General features: G+C 32.4%; 2 protein-coding genes across 2 annotated transcripts in view; both read right to left on the minus strand.

Annotated features, from left to right (window-relative positions):
• The window catches only part of LOC140047076 (gamma-aminobutyric acid type B receptor subunit 1-like), a 98,522-nt gene extending 88,528 nt beyond the window's left edge, over window positions 1-9,994 (minus strand). Inside the window, exons 1-2 of the mRNA XM_072091887.1 lie at window positions 9,684-9,994; window positions 1,749-2,054 (exon numbers count right to left, since the gene is read on the minus strand). Coding sequence (XP_071947988.1) covers window positions 1,749-1,991 — 243 coding nt within the window. The 5' untranslated portion in view covers window positions 1,992-2,054; window positions 9,684-9,994. The remainder of the gene's footprint in view (window positions 1-1,748; window positions 2,055-9,683) is intronic.
• Window positions 9,995-13,965: 3,971 nt separating this feature from the next.
• LOC140047078 (glycerophosphocholine phosphodiesterase GPCPD1-like) lies at window positions 13,966-23,272 on the minus strand. Its single transcript, XM_072091889.1, has 17 exons — window positions 23,208-23,272; window positions 21,620-21,760; window positions 21,174-21,331; window positions 20,389-20,430; window positions 19,936-20,111; window positions 19,534-19,644; window positions 18,938-19,091; window positions 18,037-18,181; window positions 17,526-17,598; window positions 16,741-16,833; window positions 16,440-16,517; window positions 15,888-15,912; window positions 15,675-15,781; window positions 15,039-15,172; window positions 14,728-14,863; window positions 14,469-14,629; window positions 13,966-14,136 (listed from the first exon to the last, which is right to left on the minus strand). Exons 2-17 carry the CDS (start codon window positions 21,751-21,753, stop codon window positions 14,109-14,111), a joined length of 1,755 nt encoding a protein of 584 aa, XP_071947990.1. The 5' UTR covers window positions 21,754-21,760; window positions 23,208-23,272; the 3' UTR covers window positions 13,966-14,108.
• Window positions 23,273-23,428: the final 156 nt, after the last annotated feature.

The raw sequence follows: 23,428 nt of genomic DNA on the forward strand, positions 1-23,428 counted from the left end.
GATTCGTTATTTTAATTATATATACAGTTTTTCAAAATTACATTTAATTGCTTTTGTATTGTATGTTATTTTCTTCTTAATGAGATGCAAATAAATACAATCAACATTTCGCAAGAGATCTCCACACGAAGAAAAGAACTTTCTCCACTATTGTAGTTGGAATCCATAAAAAAAACTTGAGATATGACTTAAGTGATGTACAATTTCTTAATCTATGGACTTTGACACTTAAGAAGGAAACGTATAATAATTGCCTTTAATGGACACTGATCATTAACGCAAAAGGTAATGATATGATGGCCGTGAACCTGGCAAATTATTATTTGTACAAATATTTATACTTCCTGAGATTCACAAAGATTCTTTCCTTTTTTTATAACAGAAATGTTATTCAGAATTACGTCTAATGATACTAATATTATTTTAAACATTTTGGCTTAATGTTATTAGAAAACAAATAATCCATTTAATATAAATAAGCCCAGTGGGCTTATGTTTGTGTTCAACAAAGATCAACTTAATGCCCATAGTAACTATTATAAATGGTCTTCAAATTAGTTAGATCAAGATATAAGCCTAGGCCTTCTGAATCGCTGGCTCTGGTGATACAGCATAGGCCTAGCCTTCTTAGCAAGGGGCCTCGTATTCAATTGCCGCTTTTAACATAGCAATTTTAACCCAATCAAAATGTTATTTCATTAAACAATTAAATTGAAAGTTCAAATGTTATTTAGAGTTTTGAAAATTCCACGTTTAAGTGTAATTTGAACTGTATACAGTATTTAAGGTTATAAATATTTATTTTTAGTCGTTCCCCGTAAACGGGAAAATGGAAAAAGTTAAGACAACGGAATTTCACGCTAAGCTCCGCCCACTTTGGCAAATATAGATTTACAATAAAATTGTAAAAAGGAACAACAATTTAAACAATCATTTTCATTGTGTAATAAGTATAAGTGCTGATTAAAAATAAAAATGAAAAATGTTTTATTACATTTTTGAGAATTGAAACGAGTAATTTCTTTTTTTTTCTATTTTAATGTTGAAATTTTCATTATTATTCTTGAAAACCAGACCCCTGTGGGGACCGAGGTTTCTATTGGTGTGAAGTTTAATTAGTTTCATGCGTTCTCTGTATTAATAGTGAGCTGGTTTAAGTTTATATTCTATTACATTTCCCCCAAATCTATATCATTGCAAGATCGAGCATGGCATGACCAGGTGTAAAAAGGTCTAGATTTTTTGTCTGATGTATTTATTAAATTTCTCTTAAGAAAAATAACCAAAATGTCTATTACTCACACAATTGTTAAATGTATTTCACCTGTCACGTGATGGGTCAATTAACAATACTCCTTAATTAAAAAGCAAACACACATACGTATATACAGATTACACACACCTGCTTGAGAGCAGAGGAACCAAAAATAATAGAAATATATTTGTTTACTGGTAGGAACTAAAAATCATAAAAATATATTTCTTTACTGGTGGGAACCAAAAATCATATAAATATATGTTTACTGGTAGGAACCAAAAGTCATAAAAATATATATGTTTACTGGTAGGAACCAAAAATTATAAAAATATATGTTTACTGGTAGGACCCAAAAATTATAAAATATATATTTGTTTACTGGTATAGGAACCAAAAATCATAAAAATATATTTGTTAACTGGTATGAACCATAAAAATATATTTGTTTACTGGTATGAACCAAAAAGCATAAAAATATATTTGCACCTACCATACTGTCATTCCAGAACATTTTTAGATAGTATCCTGGTAAAATATCAGATCTATTATTGACATCGTCTAGCGCCATCAAGGCTGCTGGAAGGCATCCTTGTCCTCCGTCCCACGTTCCGCCATTCATCGGGAATATCCCACCAATGTTAATCACAACTTCATCACCTTCTTGACCTCGGGGAGTGAAAGCAAAAAAACTGACGCAAATAACAATGCAGAACGTGATAATGTATGACGACATCGTAGTCGTTATGTCTTCGATGAACTGTGGCAAATTTCTTCTGAATCACCAATAAGTCAATACCTATAATGATAGATTTGATTATGATCAATTTTAGTAATTTAATTAAATAAATTCATATTTAATATGCGTCATTCATGATATCAATAAATTAATTAAATAATCCTGACTTAGGAATACATTTGTTTTATATTTATCTTTTAAAAGTAATATTGTTATATTTGATTTATTTATTTGTCAAAAACATATGTTCATACAGAATTAGAATAAAATCTAATAAAAAAACAATAATTCTTCTTCAACTGAACTTCTAATGATCGATGGCTAGTTGACCGCCAGGAATGGCAGTTAACTGCAGGTATGCCAGTAGATTTTACAATCATTGTGGAAATTTACTATGTCCAGCGATGTTTTAAAAAAAAATCTAAACAATTCTAGTTTGATTTGATGCTATAGTTCATATTCCATAGTTCAAAACGATAATTACAGTCAGATAATCAAAATGATCTAAATGTATGTTTTGTCACCAATTTTGTTGTTTTTGATTATAAAGTTGAGAAAATGATGTTATATCACCTTCTAAGTGACGTAAGACATTTTAGCAAGTCACGTTTTCTATGGACTTTTCAACTCAGTTTCCGGCCAGTACTGTATTTCTAAGCACAAGTCAACTTTCGTAGCTTAATTGAACGGAATTGTGCACAAGTGTGGACAGCACATTTGTGTAAAAAATATGTATTTTCTGCATGGGAGAAACAGTCTTCTTTAAAGTACAGATCGATTTATAGTATTGTATTGTTACTTTCTATTTTTCATGTTCATGTTTAATAAATACTGAACAAAAACTACTTTCATCTTCCCTAAGGTTACTACCAAATAACATACATTTGTCTGTTGTCCATACTGAAAGGGGTTGAGATGGACCACTATACATTTTAGTCAGTGTGGTTTGGTCTCTATACTGAAACATCTCATCAGCCTATACTTACACTGTACAATACTTGCTTGCTTGGAGTTAAAAAAAAAGCAGATGACTCTAAATGAGGACCCTGTTTATGTCTAGATATGGATATAATAATAATAAAAATAAATAATTCTAATAATAATAATAATAATAATAATAACACTAATAATAATAATAATAATAAAGATTTCTAGAGCACACTTTGCCACCAAAGGTGCTCAAGGCGCTTAGGGTTAGGAGTGTTGGGGGGATGGAGGGATTTTAGATGGGTCATGTCTTTTCTTTAATAAACAATGTTTAAAATAAGTTTGATTCTATATAATAAAACATAACATCATATCTTAAGTTAATTTATACGTAATTTTATTTTCTATGGACCAGAGATTCCGAAATAAAAGATTGAATGAATGAATGAATGAAAAACTTTAGACTAGACACTTCAATAAAAAAAAATGAATGAATACTTTATGTCTGACTACTACAATACATCATTCTGAGGATGAGTAAACATTATTTATTAAGTATGCCAAGTCACGAAACTTCTAATTCTAGGTCAAACAACAATTGAACAAGATTAATTTCAACGTTTGAAAACGTCTAATCGAAGGCGATACCAAACAAATTGCGATGCATTGTCACGAGTTTAGAATCATATTGTTGTTGCGAAAGAATGAAAAAATGAATCTTAATTAAGATCAATGTATAATAATGGCTTCCATTACGTACGGAATGATACTGGAGAGATTTCAGCCGTTGGAAAAACGACAGTTAAGATTCTTGATAAACCAGTTTGAGATCCTTTTGGGAAATATAATAAACATTGTTTAGCAGTAAAGTTTGTCTGTCTTATGTTGAAACTTTGATTTTTACTGACATAGGCCTACTTATTGCAAAAATACTTTACTTTGTAAATGTTTGTGAAATGCATTATTTGCAACAAGATATGCCCAAATATGGTAGTGATATTCCCAAATATGGTAGTGATATTCCCAAATATGGTAGTGATGTCATCATGTCCATATGGACACACTACATTTTTTTCTCACATAAAGTTTGATAGTGTAGACAGAGCTTTATACAGCTTACACCCACATAACACACCCCCCTACTCCGCCAAATATCCAACTAGAACTAACATCTGAAATTTGTTATTTCAAACAAATATCATTATTGAGCCCTTTTAAGAAGTCACTACTCAAAACTCACATTTTCTGATATTTATATATATATATATATGCCATGAGCAATAACTGTTGGAATGGTGCTATATAAATCAAACGATTGATTGATTGATTTATTCACTACCATATTTATAGAGTAAGTGTGGCCGAGCAGTTAAGACAGTGGAACCGTAATCCATAGCCATAACATCGGCAAGGGTTCAAGGCTCACTCGCTCCATGGTTCTGGTGGTAGAACAAGTCTTCTCGGATAAGGACTATAAACTGTAGGTCCAGTGTACATCTGGCTCATGTGCACTTTAAAGAACCTAGTACATCTTTCGAGACGAGTAGGGGGTTACCCCAGTGTACTAGTTCATACACACACACTGTCGTGGACAGACGTAATGGGGTCGTAGTTGGCTGCCGATGACACGATGTGACCCTTAGGGGAGAAGAGTGTTGTTGAAAAGGTGTAACATCTAGTCCCCAGCACCTTTGATTTGATCACTTGTTGCTGGAATTGCCGCTTTACATTTTTGTATATATTATTATTATATTATTATCACTACCATATTTTGGCATATCACTACCATATTTGGGTACATCACACTTTTTTTCAAACTAGTGTGATAGTGTAGAGAGACCTTTACAATGATATACTGTAATGAATGTATTTGATTACCTTTTCATCCAATGTATTCAATTTCACATGTTAAGCAGTATATTATTACATTACACAAGTAATATAACAAATTTACATACATATTTTTATACCTATTTTCATTTTATATACCTACTCCCCCGGGATCCATCACTGCATTAAGTTAATAAGTATTTCATGTGTAATGATTAAAATTCAATACATTTAGTGTATATGCTTCACCATTAAGGCCAATTTACACAGACAAGCGGAAACGGTAAGCCGAAAATCGCGGAGCTTGTCCCAAGTAGAATATGTATCTATCCTGAGCAGAAACTCCCTGTTCACTCCATGTTGTGTAAATGGTGATAAGGAATAACATAAGATTCCAAATTGTTATTACCTTTACCGCTAGTCTGTATTAATTGGCTTTACAAGGTCTAAAGGAACAGGAGTATGTGAACTACCATTAGTTATTTTAAGTTTTAGGATCATATATTCCATTTTGCGTCACTTGTCATAATCGCCAATAAATATACTTCAATTACTTTTAATAGCAAATAAACCAACATGAAATAGCACGTAACACAGCAGCAGGTAGAGAAATTATTGAACCTATTGTTTAAATTTCTCATAATTATAGGCGTACATAAGAGAACCATGACAATGTGTTGGTGTCTGGTTAGAACATCTGCATATAAAGCAGAATGTTAGAAGTTCAAATATCCGTTTAGATTGCTTTTTCTCATTATCGCAGATTTCCTCATCTTTATCGATTCAAGATTATTTAATTAATAAAGTATATAGTAAAGTATAATTTCTTCTAATATATATAATAATTAAATACTTACTACTATAATATCTATATAAATAATACAAATCAAAAGACCTAACAGAAAAATTTTTGCACAAAAAAAAAATAGAAATGTTTCAACAATGTTAGTGTTTTTATTGATGTCATTTGATGGACTTGTAGAAAGAAATATGATAGTATAAATGGTTATTCTATAGTAATATAAATACTTGCCTAATTTTGTTGTAATGTAGGAAAAAGTGTAAATTATCTATCATTATTTTGTTAGCGTCCGGTCACGTCCAGTCCAGTTGTATTTTGTTGTTTTGTCCTGCATATACTTGTTCCTCCAAGCTTTGACCTGGGATGTTTGTTATTATTTTTCTTGTTTTTCATATTTGAAATAAAGATGATTTTATATAAGATAATAATTATAATTACACGATAAAATCATATTGTGTTCCCAAGCATACGTTGCTTTCATGGAATTAAGCGGTCCTGGACTCACGTTCCCAATAAATAAGATTCTGCGAACGTCCCTGATCTAATTTTAAGCGTTTCTTATTCATGTGTGTTAATACCCCGTGTTGTTGGTGAATGTGAGTCAATTTATTTAATTAATTTGCAGTAATAACATCGTTGAGTGATTGTGGTAGTATTGGTGTTAAAAGAAAAACAATCTATTATAATACATTATAAAGTGTATATTGGTATTCAATCTTCATCAACTATATTATTACATGAATTTAACTCTAAATTATTCACATTAATCACATACATTTTTTTCTTTTTACCTTGGGGTCTGTTTCTGCTGCATAGCACCAAATTATTACCGCTTATTTAAAAAATAGATTTAAAATATAATTTTTATGACTGCGTTTTCGGTGAACCGTTTAAATCAGTTGGTGATCGTCAAAAAATTTTGCTCTGGCGGTCAATTAAAACGTTACTACAGTGTAGTTAACACAAGGCCAGCTAAGTCAATCAAATAGCCGTTATTTTGTGTTGAAACTAAAAGTTGCACAGCAATGGCCGAGCGGTTAAGACAGTGGAACCGTAATCCATAGCCATAACATCGGCAAGGGTTCGAGGCTCACTCGCTTCATGGTTCTGGTGGTACAACAAGTCTTCTCGGATAAGGACTAAAAACAGTAGGTCCAGTGTATGCATATTGCTCGTGTGCACTTTAAAAGAACCTAGTACATCTTTTGAGATGAGTAGGGGGTTACCCCGGTGTACTAGTTTACACACACACTGTCGTAGACAGATGTAATGGCGCCGTTGTTGGCTGCCGATGACACGATGTGACCCTTAGGGGAAAAGAATGTTGTTGAAAAGACGTGTAACATCTAAATCTACAGCGCTCTGATCTTCATCTTCATAAAAATGTTTTTATTTGGGATTCTTTATTTGTCTCAAAAATGATAATGGATATATATATAAAAGTCTGTATAAAATCAAATATTATACAGTTGTATATTTAAACTGTTTTTTTCCACAATCTACATAATCTATAATTACATTTATAAAATAAAAACATAAAAGATAGTTTGCTTTAGTTAACCTTTCAAATTATAGGAAAAACTTTTGAAATGTATTTAATTAAATATTGCACAAAAATTATTGCCGATTTAAGTTTCTAGGAAAATGTCAACATCTATAAACACGACTACAAAGATAATTGTTATAACCTTTACATCATTCTGGGAATCCAATATTTAATCTTGTAAAGTATTTTATCCAATGATATTTATTGTCTCAACCTTAATGGTACAGGAACGTGAAAACGTAAATTGTCAATTACATTGTAAAACAAGATTACAAAAGCTGTCTTTAAAGTATTTCATGTTTTGTTTGTTGGAAAAAGAGATTCAAGGTAAAGTGGTTAGAGGGAAATGGAAAAAAAGGTGTAGGGGGAGGAGGGAGGAGAGAGGAGAGATTAAAGAGTTGGTATGAGGGGATTAAAGGGAATTTAGAGGTGATTTAAGAAATAAATCCAGAGAAGATTAGGGACCTTAGAGATTATTTAAGGTAACCCAGGGATGATTCAATGTAATGCAGTGGGGATAAGGGAAATAGATGTAAGGGGAGAAGGAGATTAAAGAGTGTGTCTGGGGGGATTTAAAGGGAATTTAGAGGGTGTGCCAGAGGGGATTCAAAGTAATTTAGAGGTTATTCAAGGTAACCCATAGGGGATTTAAGGGAATTTAGATGATAATTATTTAAGAAATAACTTGGATGTTTAAGGGAAATTGAAGATGGTCCAGTGGGAAGTAGGAGGAGAAACAAAAGTGTGCCAGAGGGGATTCAAGGTAATTTAGAAGTTATTTAAAGAACCCATAGGGGATTTAAGGAAACCCAGAGGAGTTTTACAGTGTACAAAAGAGGATTTAAAGGAATTTAGAGGTGATTTAAGAAATAAATCCAGAGAGGATATTAAGGAACCTTAGAGATTATTTAAGGTAACCCAGAGAGGATTCAATGTTAACTAGAGGGGATTTAAGGGGGACCAATGAGTGGACACTGATGAATCAAGTGTTAATCCAGTTAAAACAGTGTATAAATAGTGTATTTTTAAATACTGTATATATGGCCTCATTTTCAATTATAGATCTGCTTCTCCTACTCTTGTACAATAAATGATGCATAATATAACGCTACTATAGTATAGGCTTTATCAAAGCTTAAGAATGATTGTAATGTCCACTGTAAATTGCTTGAATAAATCAATAAAAACTAGAAAATTTGTAATTTATAATCTGCTAAATATATTTTATCATCGTTAATCCAAAGGTATTTTATTATATTATATATTTATTTCAACTGTGCAATATAAAACATATATTTCATATAAACATAATTTATTATTAGTACATTAGCGCGGAGTTTTTTTTTCTTGCTTGTCGCGGTGTTCAAAATCATCGTAAAGGGAGCATAGCATTATCATTTTTAATGGTTTATTACCTGTATCCTAAACCCTTACAATGTCATTTTAATGCAATGATATATTAAAAGGCAAACTCGTAATTGTTGAATATAAATGAAATGAAATATAATTTATTAATAAAAATGTAGCTTTTAAAAATAATATTTTCTTAAATATATTTGACGTTATGATATGGAATTCCATTTATTTAATTTTCTATGCTTTATAATTTTATCAAATTTTTATCTTATATATTAAAATAAAAATGTAGTTTAAAATTTGTATTTTCTTTTTTTAATGTTATGTTTTGGAATTCCACTTATTCAATACTTTAGTACCACAATTTATCAATCATTTTGACAGTTTGTGACAATGTACAGTAGTAAAATATCGTAAACTATGATTAAATGAATTTTTTTTAAATAAATAAAACATATTTTTCTAGAAATTTACAGTAAACTTTATCATAAACCATCCTCAAAATACCTTTATAGAATTTATATACATTTATAGCATAATACCACTACACAATAAATATTATTAAATAAAAATTATTGATTAATATTCAAGTTGTTATGAATGAAAATGTTAATAAAATGAATAAAAAACAAATACGTATCTATAGTAACATTCCAAATAACAATGAGCATTATTTATTAAGAAAAATTGAAAACAAAAATTATGAAAATTCAGTAAAAAAGTAGTAGTAGTATTTCACATAAAGTACGATAAAATTTGTATCCAATTTTGTTGCGGTGAAATTCCAAGTTTATTCAGAAACTAAACACAATTTAATTACATTTACATATAAACAAAATAATCGAACAGTAGACCTATGCTTTATATGCAAGACATTTGTGATATGATATCACAAAAAGCCTAAAATAATTAATGTATACCTTTCTAAAACACCACGCTATCTATCTCTTTCTGACACGTATTATTGTTTAGGTAAATTGTAACCCGTTAAGCCCCCTGTCAGAGAAATAAGAAGGGCATCCTGTCTCCAGGGACCTCCACCAGTCAAGTGTACTCACCATAGGCTAGAGAAATATGAACCTTCTTAAACACACTGGTTCCCCTGCATCGACAGCAGATGTATGATCAAAATAAAGACGCATTCGACAAACTTAAACATATATATATATATATATATATATACAGTATATATAGATGATGTATAATTAGATAAAAATACGATACTCACCACAGTCAATGCTTAAATTAGTATTACTGAGAATTTAGCACCAGACGACGTTGGCACGCGCCGACTTAGCAATGAATTAACATCAGACAGCAACGGTATAGGATGAAGCTACTAGTGTTGGGAAAACTGTCAGCAGGCTATCTATCTCTGGTCTGATCAACCTCGCTACAAATTCACTTAACATGCATGGGCTTAAAATACTACATAGATTCATGTGTAGATATGTGTTTGCATGTTGTCAGTCACAAAATCATCAGAGCGTATCAGATGTAAGCGATATAAATCAATTTATAATATACTGTTTGATTTAGCGTGAATAATAATGATGTTAATTTTAACTATAGAGGGCGACACTATCCTCATCTTTTTAGGAGTTGAAACTCCTCCTCATATCATCATCACCATTTATCAAACATCCATCCAAGATATTATAACAAAAACTGTAGGTTGATGACAATTAAGACTTATGATGATAATTATTTAGAATTGTTATAATAATTATTGACGATTAATGTAGACAAGATGAAGGAAGAACAACAATGAGAATAATTATGAAAACAATACAGTAATAAAGTACTGAACAGTAGGCATACTGAACAGTAGGCATAGAGGAAAAGTACTGAACAGTAGGCATACAGTAAAAATACTGAACAGTAGGCATAGAGATAAAGTACTGAACAGTAGCCATAGAGGAAAAGTACTGAACAGTAGGCATAGAGGAAAAGTACTGAACAGTAGGCATACAGTAAAAATACTGAACAGTAGGCATACAGTAAAAATACTGAACAGTAGGCATACAGTAAAAGTACTGAACAGTAGGCATACAGTAAAAATACTGAACAGTAGGCATACAGTAAAAGTACTGAACAGTAGGCATACAGTAAAAATACTGAACAGTAGGCATACAGTAAACTAAAAGTACTGAACAGTAGGCATAGAGTAAAAGTACTGAACAGTAGCCATAGAGGAAAAGTACTGCACGGTAGGCATAGAGTAAAAGTACTGAACAGTAGGCATACAGTAAAAGTACTGAACAGTAGGCATAGAGGAAAAGTACTGCACGGTAGGCATAGAGTAAAAGTACTGAACAGTAGGCATACAGTAAAAGTACTGAACAGTAGGCATAGAGTAAAAGTACTGAACAGTAGGCATACAGTAAAAGTACTGAACAGTAGGCATAGAGTAAAAGTACTGAACAGTAGGCATACAGTAAAAGTACTGAACAGTAGGCATAGAGTAAAAGTACTGAACAGTAGGCATAGAGTAAAAGTACTGAACAGTAGGCATACAGTAAAAGTACTGACAGTAGGCATAGAGTAAAAGTACTGAACAGTAGGCATAGAGGAAAAGTACTGAACAGTAGGCATAGAGTAAAAGTACTGAACAGTAGGCACAGAGTAAAAGTACTGAACAGTAGGCATAGAGGAAAAGTACTGAACAGTAGGCATAGAGGAAGAGTACTGAACAGTAGGCATAGAGGAAAAGTACTGAACAGTAGGCATAGAGGAAAAGTACTGCACGGTAGGCATAGAGGAAAAGTACTGCACGGTAGGCATAGAGTAAAAGTACTGAACAGTAGGCATAGAGGAAAAGTACTGAACAGTTATAGGCATAGAGGAAAAGTACTGAACAGTAGGCATAGAGGAAGAGTACTGAACAGTAGGCATAGAGGAAAAGTACTGAACAGTAGGCATAGAGGAAAAGTACTGAACAGTAGGCATAGAGGAAAAGTACTGAACAGTAGGCATAGAGGAAAAGTACTGCACGGTAGGCATAGAGGAAGAGTACTGAACAGTAGGCATAGAGGAAAAGTACTGAACAGTAGGCATAGAGGAAAAGTACTGAACAGTAGGTATAGAGGAAAAGTACTGAACAGTAGGCATAGAGGAAAAGTACTGCACGGTAGGCATAGAGGAAAAGTACTGAACAGTAGGCATAGAGGAAAAGTACTGAACAGTAGGCATAGAGGAAGAGTACTGAACAGTAGGCATAGAGGAAAAGTACTGAACAGTAGGCATAGAGGAAAAGTACTGAACAGTAGGCATAGAGGAAAAGTACTGCACGGTAGGCATAGAGGAAAAGTACTGCACGGTAGGCATAGAAGAAAAGTACTGAACAGTAGGCATAGAGGAAAAGTACTGCACGGTAGGCATAGAGGAAAAGTACTGCACGGTAGGCATAGAGGAAAAGTACTGAACAGTAGGCATAGAGGAAAAGTACTGCACGGTAGGCATAGAGTAAAAGTACTGAACAGTAGGCATAGAGGAAAAGTACTGAACAGTAGGCATAGAGGAAAAGTACTGAACAGTAGGCATAGAGGAAGAGTACTGAACAGTAGGCATAGAGGAAAAGTACTGGACGGTAGGCATAGAGTAAAATTACTGGACGGTAGGCATCGAGTAAAAGTACTGCACGATTAAGCATACTGTAAAAGTACTGCACAATTAAGCATTCAGTAAAAGTACTGCACGATTAAGCATACTGTAAAAGTAAGTACTGCACGGTTAGGCAAACAGTAAAAGTACTGCACGATTAAGCATACTGTAAAAGTAGGTACTGCACGGTTAGGCATACAGTAAAAGTACTGCATGATTAAGCATACAGTAAAAGTACTGCACGATTAAACATACAATAAAAGTACTGCTTGATTAAACATACAATAAAAGTACTGCTTGATTAAGCATACAGTAAAGTACTGCACGATTAAGCATACAGTAAAAGTACTGCACGATTAGGCATACAGTAAAAGTACTGCACAATTAAGCATACAGTAAAAGTACTGCACGATTAAGCATACAGTATAAGTACTGCACAATTAAGCATACAGTAAAAGTACTGCACAATTAAGCATACTGTAAAGTTGATGGAAGTGATGATAATTACAGTGAGTGGTTAGTGCATTTTATTTTCTTTTTTTGGTTGGGATTTTTATTAAGATTTGTAGTTTCTATTCATTTTTGAAGAAATTGTAGATATTTCCACTTTCAAAGCAACAATCAGCACTGTAATTTCATATTTTTTACTATAATTTATATGAAATGAGATCAGACTACAATTTTTACTCACAATCATTATTTTATGTCATTAACACTTTGGAAACAATAAAATATCAATTTATAAAAATTACATAAATGTTGTAAAGATACATAAAAAATGAAATAAATCATTTACTGTGAAATAAAATAACTTTTTGAAAATAGAAACATCAAATATGCTTATCACAAATGCATTTGTAGTTAAAATATAGAACAAATATATTACATTTATATTTTACAAACTTTTTGTCTCCTGTTTTTTTAATGTATTTTGCTATGCAGCTGTTTTTTGGCTGATTGTATATAATGGCTTATAGTAGTTTTAAAATGGATGCGAGTCCAAAATAAAAACTAAATTGATTTAGGACAATCTTATGTGGGTAAAAAAAAGTTTAACCAGAAACAACAAATTTAGCAAACTAAAGAGAAGATTTTTCTTTATTGCAATAAGAGGCAAACATTTTTTTTCAATTTTAATTCTGAAATGTAATAATATCAAGTATTACAAATACAATTCAAACCTGCACACACAAGTATATTTAATAAAATATTAAATCTATTATTATATTAAATCTAATTTGATTGAAAATTAACAAATTATAAACAACTATACTATTAAATATATTATATATTCCTAATATCAACTAGTCAATGTAAATATCTAATTTATCAGTATCTTTATATATTTTTAATATTGAGTAAATTTAATAATATATTAAATTTATTATATTAAATATAATTCATATTCAAATTATAAAAAACTATTAAAAATATTATATCTTCTTAAAATTGTGAACCAATCAACATAAACATCTTATTTATCACTATATCTTGAAAATATTATAATATTATTATCTATTATATATTAATATTTTAATTAATATTTGATTGAAAATAAAATAACATTTCTAAATATATTATATATTACTACTACTGTATTATTTTACTTCTAATTACAACTAATACTATTCCTGAAAAATGAATAATATTTCATTTATTGAAATGAACTTAAACTCTCAACAACAAAATTGTTAACAATGCTGATTAATAAATACAGTTAATTAAGTATATTAATTTCAATTTGATGGCAGTGAAGTTAATTGTGAATTTTTATTATAAGGTGATAATATTACATAATGTGCAGGTTATTCAGCATATTACTCTATCACCAAACAAACTGCCATAACATCACTAGGTACCACCACCACCACCACCACCACCACCACCACCACCACCACCACACACTCACAGCGGAATCTCATCAACGTGCCACCCTATCAGCACACCACACCACCCCAACACACAGCATCATTTGCACTTACAAACATTTTTTATCTGGCTTTATTAAATCTTAAAAATGTAACCTGTGACCAATGTATACAGTCAGTCATCAAGTCAACTGTGGAAGAGTTGTTACACTGTAAAGAAACAACAATAAAACATAATTATTACATTATAAGTACTTCTTTGACACAAAACAAATATGGTAGTGATATGACATCATCATGTCCATATATGGGCACATCACATTTTTTTTACATAAAGTTTGATATAGTGTAGACAGAGCTTTAATATATCTTAGTGTTATAGCTCTAAAAAAAATCAATCAACTTATATCCCTTATATAATAATGGTACAACCCGCTATTAAAAAATATCTTAGTTTTCTAGATTTATAAAAACCATCAACTTTAATATAGCCCTCATATAATAATGGTACAACCCACTAGACACCTCTGATCTTAACTTACTCATCTGTGAGGATGCCTTCAACCCCTTTGCTCATCATATCTTGAACAATGACAGGGTTTTTGTTGTCTTCTCCCCATAGAAAGAGGTGAATATTAGATTTACTCAACAATGGTATAACAGAATCATCATTTCTGTAGTCATCCACATGTCCAACCATACCCTATGAACAAAATATTTAAATTAGATAATTTGCATGTCACAAAAAATGTATAAGAGAAATACACAATAATTTACATGTTTAAATGTTTTTAAACTTACAGCAAGTTGTTCTCCCTTGATCCAATACATTGCTGACTGCACGGTAGTTATACGAGGGTCTGAGTACGCAATATACTTTTCTGTTGGACCACAGTGTATCAACATGACAGGGAAGCGGTTCTGTTTCAGACGCAACCTAAAGTTTATAACAATACGTTTTTTAATAATAATTTCATTCTTAATAGACATTTCAGTAAATTAATGTTTGTGTGCTATTTTTCAATTGTGTTGATAGTGATATGGAAAATATTTCTGAAATAAAAAATAAAAAAAAAACAAAATAAAGTTAATTGATATTGTACTGTACTCACAGAGCGCAGACGTCAGTATCAAAACTGGATATGACAATCTTTCGGTTCTGAGCATGCTCAATGAGTACTTGTAATGTATTGTCAACAAGGTCAGACATGTCAGTCGCATAATCTGGACATTCACTTATTCCATTCTGTACAAATTGTAATAACAAAATAATGAGTAAATAAAAAGGCTATTTGAATAGGACTCCATAATGTTATACATTACAGTATGCAAAAAAAGAAAAGGGGTGCAGAGAGTCTACTTAAGTAACTTAATTAGTAAGAACAAAGAACTTATAACACAAGAATCTCCTGTTCGTCTAAAGCTATACCCAGTTTGACCTTTTAACCCTGTATTTCCGATACTGTGTTTTGAATGCAAATTGAAGAACAGGAGATTCTTGTGTTATAAGTTCTTTGGTAAGAATATTTAATAGTTATGTGTGTGTGTGTGTGTGTCTGTCAAGCCAGTAAAGACAAGTTCAAAGGCCCAGTAGGAAAAGTGATGACATGCTATCTAACAAAAACAGATTTTTGCCCCTTTTGTAGAAAGAAGTTCCTTTTTTTGAAAAAAAAGTAAGAATCCTGGCGATGTGCTTGTGTGTGGTTGGGGTCTTTTTTTGGGTGGGGGTGGGGGTGAGGATCTCTTACCACTTGTTCCATTGGATATTTGATCTCAACATTAAATGCAAGGTGAATTGGCGTCTCATTCAGAACTTTGGCGAGTGGTGGAAACAATCTATCGTCATTTTTCAAATCTGTAGACAAGATTATTATCATCACTATTACAAAACTCCCAAAAAATATGGAATTATATTCACTCAAATTAACCAAATTTATTAATTAATATTGTAGAAATATTACCTGCGTTTACTGGTGTATGTGTTGTCTGAAATTTAAAAAAAATACATTGGTTACACAACAGAACTGTATGACCAATCAAATAAGATGGATGAATAGGTAAATGTGGAGGAATAACCTGTGACCTGCAGCGTACTGGGCTGGAGTGCGCACAACACATACCACAACTTCTACTCCCCTAGGGTCCCTTCGTGTCGAATGCTGCCACCAAATGGCACCCGGTCGCCTATTAACCACGACAGGGGCTGATTGGACGAATACACAGGGGTAATCCCTACTCTTTCGAAATGTGCACTGGGTTTTTTAAAGTGCACACGAGCCAGATGTGTAAACTAGACCTCCAGTTTTAAGTCCTTATCTGAGAAGACTTGTTCTACCACCAGAACAATGGTGGTGTCTTAAACCTGTGACAATTGTATTACAATGGTTTGCGGCATGCCTGCCTTAACCGCTCAGCCACTCGACTCAACATAAAGTATGGATAGATGAATATGGTTCCCACTTTTGAGAGTATTGTATTCAACTACATTTCCTCCTAGTTCTCCTAGTACGTACCTGTACTTGTTGCAGTTGGTCACATGTTAAATCTGACAATAGTATCTTATGTTCAAAGTGTTTATCTGGGTCATCAGCCTACAAAACATAGAAGCGTAAACAAAAAAAAGCTAAACTACATACATACTTTCTATCTCATAATTTGTGAAACTTATTTATGTATGTATACAATAAAATTATTAATATTAAAAAGCGTTTGTAAGCACAAACAAATATCTGTTTCAAGACAGTGTATACATTGAGGCACGAAAACAAAATAAGCCTCTTGGCCATAACAAAATTGTTTACAAAGATATCATACCTTCTGTAAACGTACAGGCACATCATAATCATGGTACACTATCGGTATGCGATCTTTGCAGATGTGGACGTCAAATTCTACCATATGAGCACCCTACAAAAATAATTAGGAAGTGCCACTATAGTAGAATCTATCCCTTATGGCACTCTATTCAGAAGACACTACTATTAAGGGGACAGTATCCTGTTTGGTCTTTCCGTGCTATTTATATGTTTGTTCTGCATTTTGCAGAAATGTTAATTTTTTTAAATGGGAGTGGGGAGAATAGGGAGCACCCCTAGGGGGACACTCTGTTGGGTCTCAGGGATGTCCTTTCTTATTCTACTGTATTAATACTGGCTGTAGATGCAAATATTAAATATTTTATATTAAACAAAGACTTTTGAAAATTCACAAAATATGTCTGAAAAATACTATTTTACCTATTATCACCTAATAGTAATAATAATAATTACATAATAAAAACTAATTCCCCCTTTCTATAAAGCTCTGTCTACACTATCTACTAGTTTGACAAAAAAGAGTGATGGTAGTAATATGCCATATAGTAATGATGTGACATCATCATGTCCAAATATGGGCACTTCATATTTAGATAAAGTTTGATAGTGTAGACAGAGATTAATTAAGTCTTATTATCCTTAGGTAGTGACGCAAAATAGCCACACTAACATCCTGTTTTGCCCTGATTTAATCCACTTTATAACAGGCTTAGACAGTTAGCACTGAAATTGCCATAATACAAATTGTCAATAGTTATTCCCAGTGGATTAGGTTCTACTTACAGCTTCTGTAGCACCTTTAAATGCACCTATTGTGTTTTCTATATACTTTTCTGCAGATTTTGCTATACCAATTCTGTTTAAAATAAGGATAATTTGGGTATAATTTAATTTTAAATACCTTTTTGTCTCTTGAAAAAAATCATGATAAAAAAAATTAGAATTAATATTAAATTAATATTACTTAATTACATCTATCAATTTTTTTTATAGAATTTGATATAGCAATATTTAAAAATCTCTATTTTTGTAACCATTTTGTATGAGTCAAAACTCACTCAAAACTGTTCCTCCGTTTTAAAGGAGAGTAACCAATAAATATTATTATATCATTATTATTACAGAGGTATCAAATTTCATTCAAATTCAAAAAGTGAGGATCAACTATATAAAAAGTCATGGAGCATTTGTTCTGGCTATTTAATGCTTAAACATTGTATATAATAGGCATTGTGTTTGGTCCATGAAGGTGTCCCCTTAATAGAGGTTCTACTGTTGCTATAAATAAACTCACTCCACTAATAATCCGGTATCTTTGAATGACCTGCCCATGCCTCGATGTCCAATACTTAGACAGCCTGTACTAGACCACTGATAAGGCTTTTCAAATGTACACAAAGAACTACAGTTGGGTAGCGGCTTTATTACAACATATTGCACTGTAGAAAAAAAGATAAGAACATTATTATTATTAAATAAATAATTCAAATTTTTGATTGCAACAAAGTAAACATTGTTGAATTCACAATATTAAAATAACAATTAATAAATAACAAACAATACAAGTTAATTTTAAAAAAAATTAAAACATATAAAGTATTAATAAAATGTTATTAAAAAATTTAAACAAGCGCCGCGAATTATGTGTTTAAACTAAAAGCACAAATAAAAATTATCTGTAGATTTAGCATTTTTTTAAATTACTTATTAATAATTAATTATAATTGACAGACAAACTCATTGTGAATACATACATTATGCATGAAAAGCCTTAACTTTGTGCACTGATGGAGATCCAAAACTTTGAAATCAATGGTATAGTAGATATTAGTATAATTAGTATTGTAGAACACTTATTCAAGCTTGGTTCCCACTAAAACGTAACGCAAGGACGTAAACGCAACGCAAGCGTTTTAACAAATGACAAGCGAAGTTATAGACAGTTAGCAATCAAAAGCGAATAAGCCATCGCTTGTGATTGGTCAATTCACTTGCGTTGCGTTACGTCCTTGCGTTGCGTCGCTAGTGGGAACCACGCTTAAGGGGACACCTTCAGGACTATACAAAGTGTCCAGTTAATAGAGATGTCCTTTGAATGGGGGTTGGCGGTAGTGTATATATATTCCCCCACATTTGTTTCAAAGGAAAGTGTCCCCTTCAAAAAGGTGGGATTATACTGTACTATACATTCCTACCTCTTAGGATGCCTATTGCATCTCCATTTGAATTGGTTACAGGACATGGTACACAATCTCTAGTTTTTGTTAGATTTGTACCAAACACAGTTGCATGTCCACATATATGAACATGCTCATGATCCTCAGATGACAGCACTTCAATTTTGAACACCTAAAAAAAATTGAAAGACATTAAATGTTTTCATCAAATAGTTACACGAGGCTTCATTTACCGACATAAATGTTGCTTAATTAAAATTTCATTTTTATTTTTAACATTGCCATGTTTATGATACATATATTAGATAAGATATAAGATTACACAGCCATACTTGGTTGGTTATGTTATTCCTGAGAGTATATTGTGTCTGTGTTTATAATGCATGCCTATCTTGCGTGTAGCAGTGTGTACAGTATTAAGGGTCCTTCTGGCATGGTTGTGGTCCGGCGGCGGCAAATCAAACGTTGATGTTTATCAATTTGTGCATAGCCGTGTGGAAAATCGTGAAAACGAAACATTGATGTTCGATTTGATTTGCCAACGCCGGATCAGAACCATGCCAGAACAGGTGTGAAAGAACCTTTAAGGTTGCTATTTAAATTGAAATACTAACTGTGTTTTTTACGTCCAATACTTGTGAGGAGAACACCACAAACTCGTTATTTCTGTAAATTTTGCCAGATTTTGATTGAGTTTTTGCAAAATACTCATCTTCATTGAACGCCTGCAAAGACAATGTTCATTGTAGATACTTCATTAAAACATTAATGTTATTAATTATTAACTTAAAGTGGAATTTGTCTCTTAAACCACCAGAATCTTCACATGACATACATTACTTTTTCCAGTTTCATAGGAAAATTCTGTGTAATACAGCATCTCCTCTGTTTATCATGTTGTGATGTCTGTATCATGGTAGGTTAGTTAGTTAGGTTATTTTTAGTTTACATCAGTAAATAGTGCTTTATAAAATTTTATTATATACCCAACACATTTACATATTCATTGACATTACCTTAACTTGAATTGGCAAGCTGTTATTAGTTGTTTGTCGAATATGATTTGCTGTTACACGAAAACCAACATTAGAAGGCTCCTTGATATTAGTAAACTCCAAAGGGTTGCTATGCAACATAAACCTTACTTCTGATTGGTCAGTTAACCAGCCATCTCTCACACATTTTATTCCATCTTGGAACAATTAGAAAAATAGATGGAGAATGCTAGATTATGTTTAATTACAAGTAGTTTATTTTATTATATTTTTAAAAGTTTATACATTTTATTTTGTACATGTGTGCCTTCTGATATTATTAATAAATAAGCACAAGGTTAATTATAATATAAAATATCATTTATAAAAATTAAACTGTTGTATTGATTTTTAAAATAAAGGTATCTACATATAAGTGTAATGTATTTTAATTCATTAGAACAATTAAAATCATATCAAAAAATAAGTACTTACCTTTGACCCCAAAACAACCATCATTTGAAACCACACTTGGACCTAAATGGTATAGAAATATCGTCAACAGTGAATGAGAATTAATATGAATGAATTAGAAATACCACATGAATTACCACACATATACAATACATTTCAATGATAACAAACTGGCTAAAGTTAGAATGTGCAATGAGTTATTTTAAACATCACACATCATCACCAGAAGAGTTAAATGAAAACAATAATCTCTTTTCACTCAATCAAAAAAGTTTGTGTACATTATCAGGGAAATTAATTGCATGGTTTAGTAAAACCTATTACAAGGTATACCTTTATTGTCAAAATCTTATATTATAATTTTGAGATATTTGTATTATTTTCATGATTCTACTAAGATACAAAGTGATAAATATTTAAATATATTATAATACAAGTTACTATATTTTAAAGTTTTGATTAAATACATTGCATGCCATGTACAGTGTTGAAAATCTGAAACGGTTTGTGGAAAAAATGTTCTGTCTCAGTCTAGCCCTTCTTGATCTGATAATAGTCTTGATTAATTGAGTTAATTTTCTTAAGTTTAAAACATATTATCTAGAGATTTCACTTCAACACTGATAATTCTGCCAGCCTTTTACAATGAATTTGACTTTTGTTGTTAACATTGATATGAGAGAACCAAATAATTATACATAATATAATATAAAAAAGGATTGATTGGACAACAAATCATTGTTTGGACAAAAATGTTATGAGAATAAAATATCCATAAGTTGTATACTATACACACTGTACATTACCTGACAACAATATGTTCCTGGGTTGCTTATGCGTTTCCCATTTGTGAATGATTGTGTTGACTTGCCCATCAGCTCCTGTTAGAAAACTGCACACGGCATACCGGTACTCTATTGCAGATCCAATAGCAACACAGTTTATATCTATTTCCAACTTCCATCTGTCAAATTAATCATTAATATTACATCATTTATTTTTCATTATAATAAAAATATTTTTTCTAAAGCTCTGTCTACAAACTTTACGTAACAAAAAAATGTGATATGCACATATATTGACATGATGATGACATGTCCAAAGAAATGAAAAGATTTAAACAAAAAATAAGTAAATGAGTTATAATAATCATGAACACTCAGAGCACACCATACAAAACTGCAGGTGTTTAGACTTCAGAGTTTTGCTATGTTTGTGGAAGGGATTGTAGTACGACTACTGTTATATATACTTTGTGTCTTTTGATTTTTGCAGTGGTTTCACCCCGTTGCATAGCCAGTTGCCAAGTTCTTTACAGTTACCAGTCAACACCACAACTTGACCTAGGTCAACATCAGCTTCAATATTAAAGACAAGCTTAACCATTTTATTTCTAGAAAAACGATTAAACAGAAAATGTGCTAATTAATTATAATGAGAATATTATAACTGCACACAGACAGATACTGTTCAACAAACATCAATAGGAAAACCTGATATGGCTGGCTAAATGTATTGTTTTAATGTCAATTTGATTGATTTCAAGTGAAAAAACTATAGGCTACCTCAGGCCCGTAGCCAGGGGGGTTTTTATGGTTCGGGCGAACCCCCCCTTTACAGTGAACCCCCTTTAACCGACTGCGAACCCCCATCCCCGACATGCCCAATACCTCACTTTCATCTCCGAAAATCGTCCAAATACGTGCCCCACAGTACAAAAAGTTGTTCGTAAATTAAAAAATTCGTAAACTCGTTCGGAATAACTCATACAGTACCTTCTTCCCTGTATGAGCGTACTTCGAGCGATATAGTCTGTAAAGAGTTGCAAATGAATTGCCGATTTTAACCTGAAAAATAAATGTTTGGTCCCTGCATGTAACATGATATTGACGCGTCTCACAGCGAGCTGGGGGACGAACGATTCGTACAAAGGACACCGCCAGACAACTGCGTACCAATTGTTTAGATCACTGGCAGTCAGGCAGCATGCATAAAGTATATAGCCTTCCGGCATACATCAGTATTTATGTGTGGCTATGAAGTATAATGTATCATAGAGGATTATAGTGAATATTAATATTTTACACTATAATATCTATGGTATCATGTACTGTAGTTCACATTATGGCATCCGATTATTTTTTTCTAGACCACCAGCCGATACGTACTCCAATGTATCAATATCACCTATTTACATTGGCATATTTAATTTCCTCAACAAATTCCTGTAAATAAATATTATAGATAGAGCTATAATAAGAATTGCATTTGCCTTCACCCAGTGTGCTTTTTTCGGGGCTTCTCCTAGACGTACGTTCGCATTGAACTTGAATGCAAAACAAAATATCGAGTAAACGGTCAAACAATCGGCGGTTCCGCACAGAGCACGCGCATCTAACATACGGCAACAAATGTTATCGTTTAAATAGTCCACGAGTCCAAGTACGATCGTTTTGCTCATTGGTAGCATGCTGCATGAGAGTGTCTTTTCCGGCCATCTAGGGGTGTCATTTAACAAAATTTGCTTCGCCTCAGGCGGGGGGGGGGGGGGGTAGGTATGGGGGTGGGGTGACCCAAACACTTAGTGTGCGAACCCCCATTGACAGATCCTGGCTACGGCCCTGTTACCTACTAGTACTACTAGTACTAGGCCTAGGCTTAGGCCTAGTAGTAGCCTATTCCTCTAGCTAGTAGGTCCTAAACTATCTTGCTTGCCCTACAGTAGTACCTAGGCTTTAGCCCCTCCCCTCTCTCTGCTGGGCTACGCCTAGTCTCTAGAGGCGGACTGAAGAGACTCTTCATGGGCTACTACTGCAACGTCTCCTCCCTTATATACTTACAGTTACAATGGTTAAAACAGGAAATGAATTTCTTCATTGATTTGAATAAAGAACAAAAACTGTTAGTCGTCAGAGCTAGCAGCCACCCAAAACACTTTCTTTCTCGATCGACTGTCTGTTTTCTCTCTTTTTTTTTAAATGCAAAACTGAAGGGCGCCACCAGACTTTCTAAAACTTTTAGCAGAACTTTAGCTGTTTTATTTGTGTACTAGATCGCGAAC

This window comes from Antedon mediterranea, chromosome 4, assembly GCF_964355755.1.
Source record: "Antedon mediterranea chromosome 4, ecAntMedi1.1, whole genome shotgun sequence".
In the NCBI taxonomy this organism is placed as follows: domain Eukaryota; kingdom Metazoa; phylum Echinodermata; class Crinoidea; order Comatulida; family Antedonidae; genus Antedon; species Antedon mediterranea.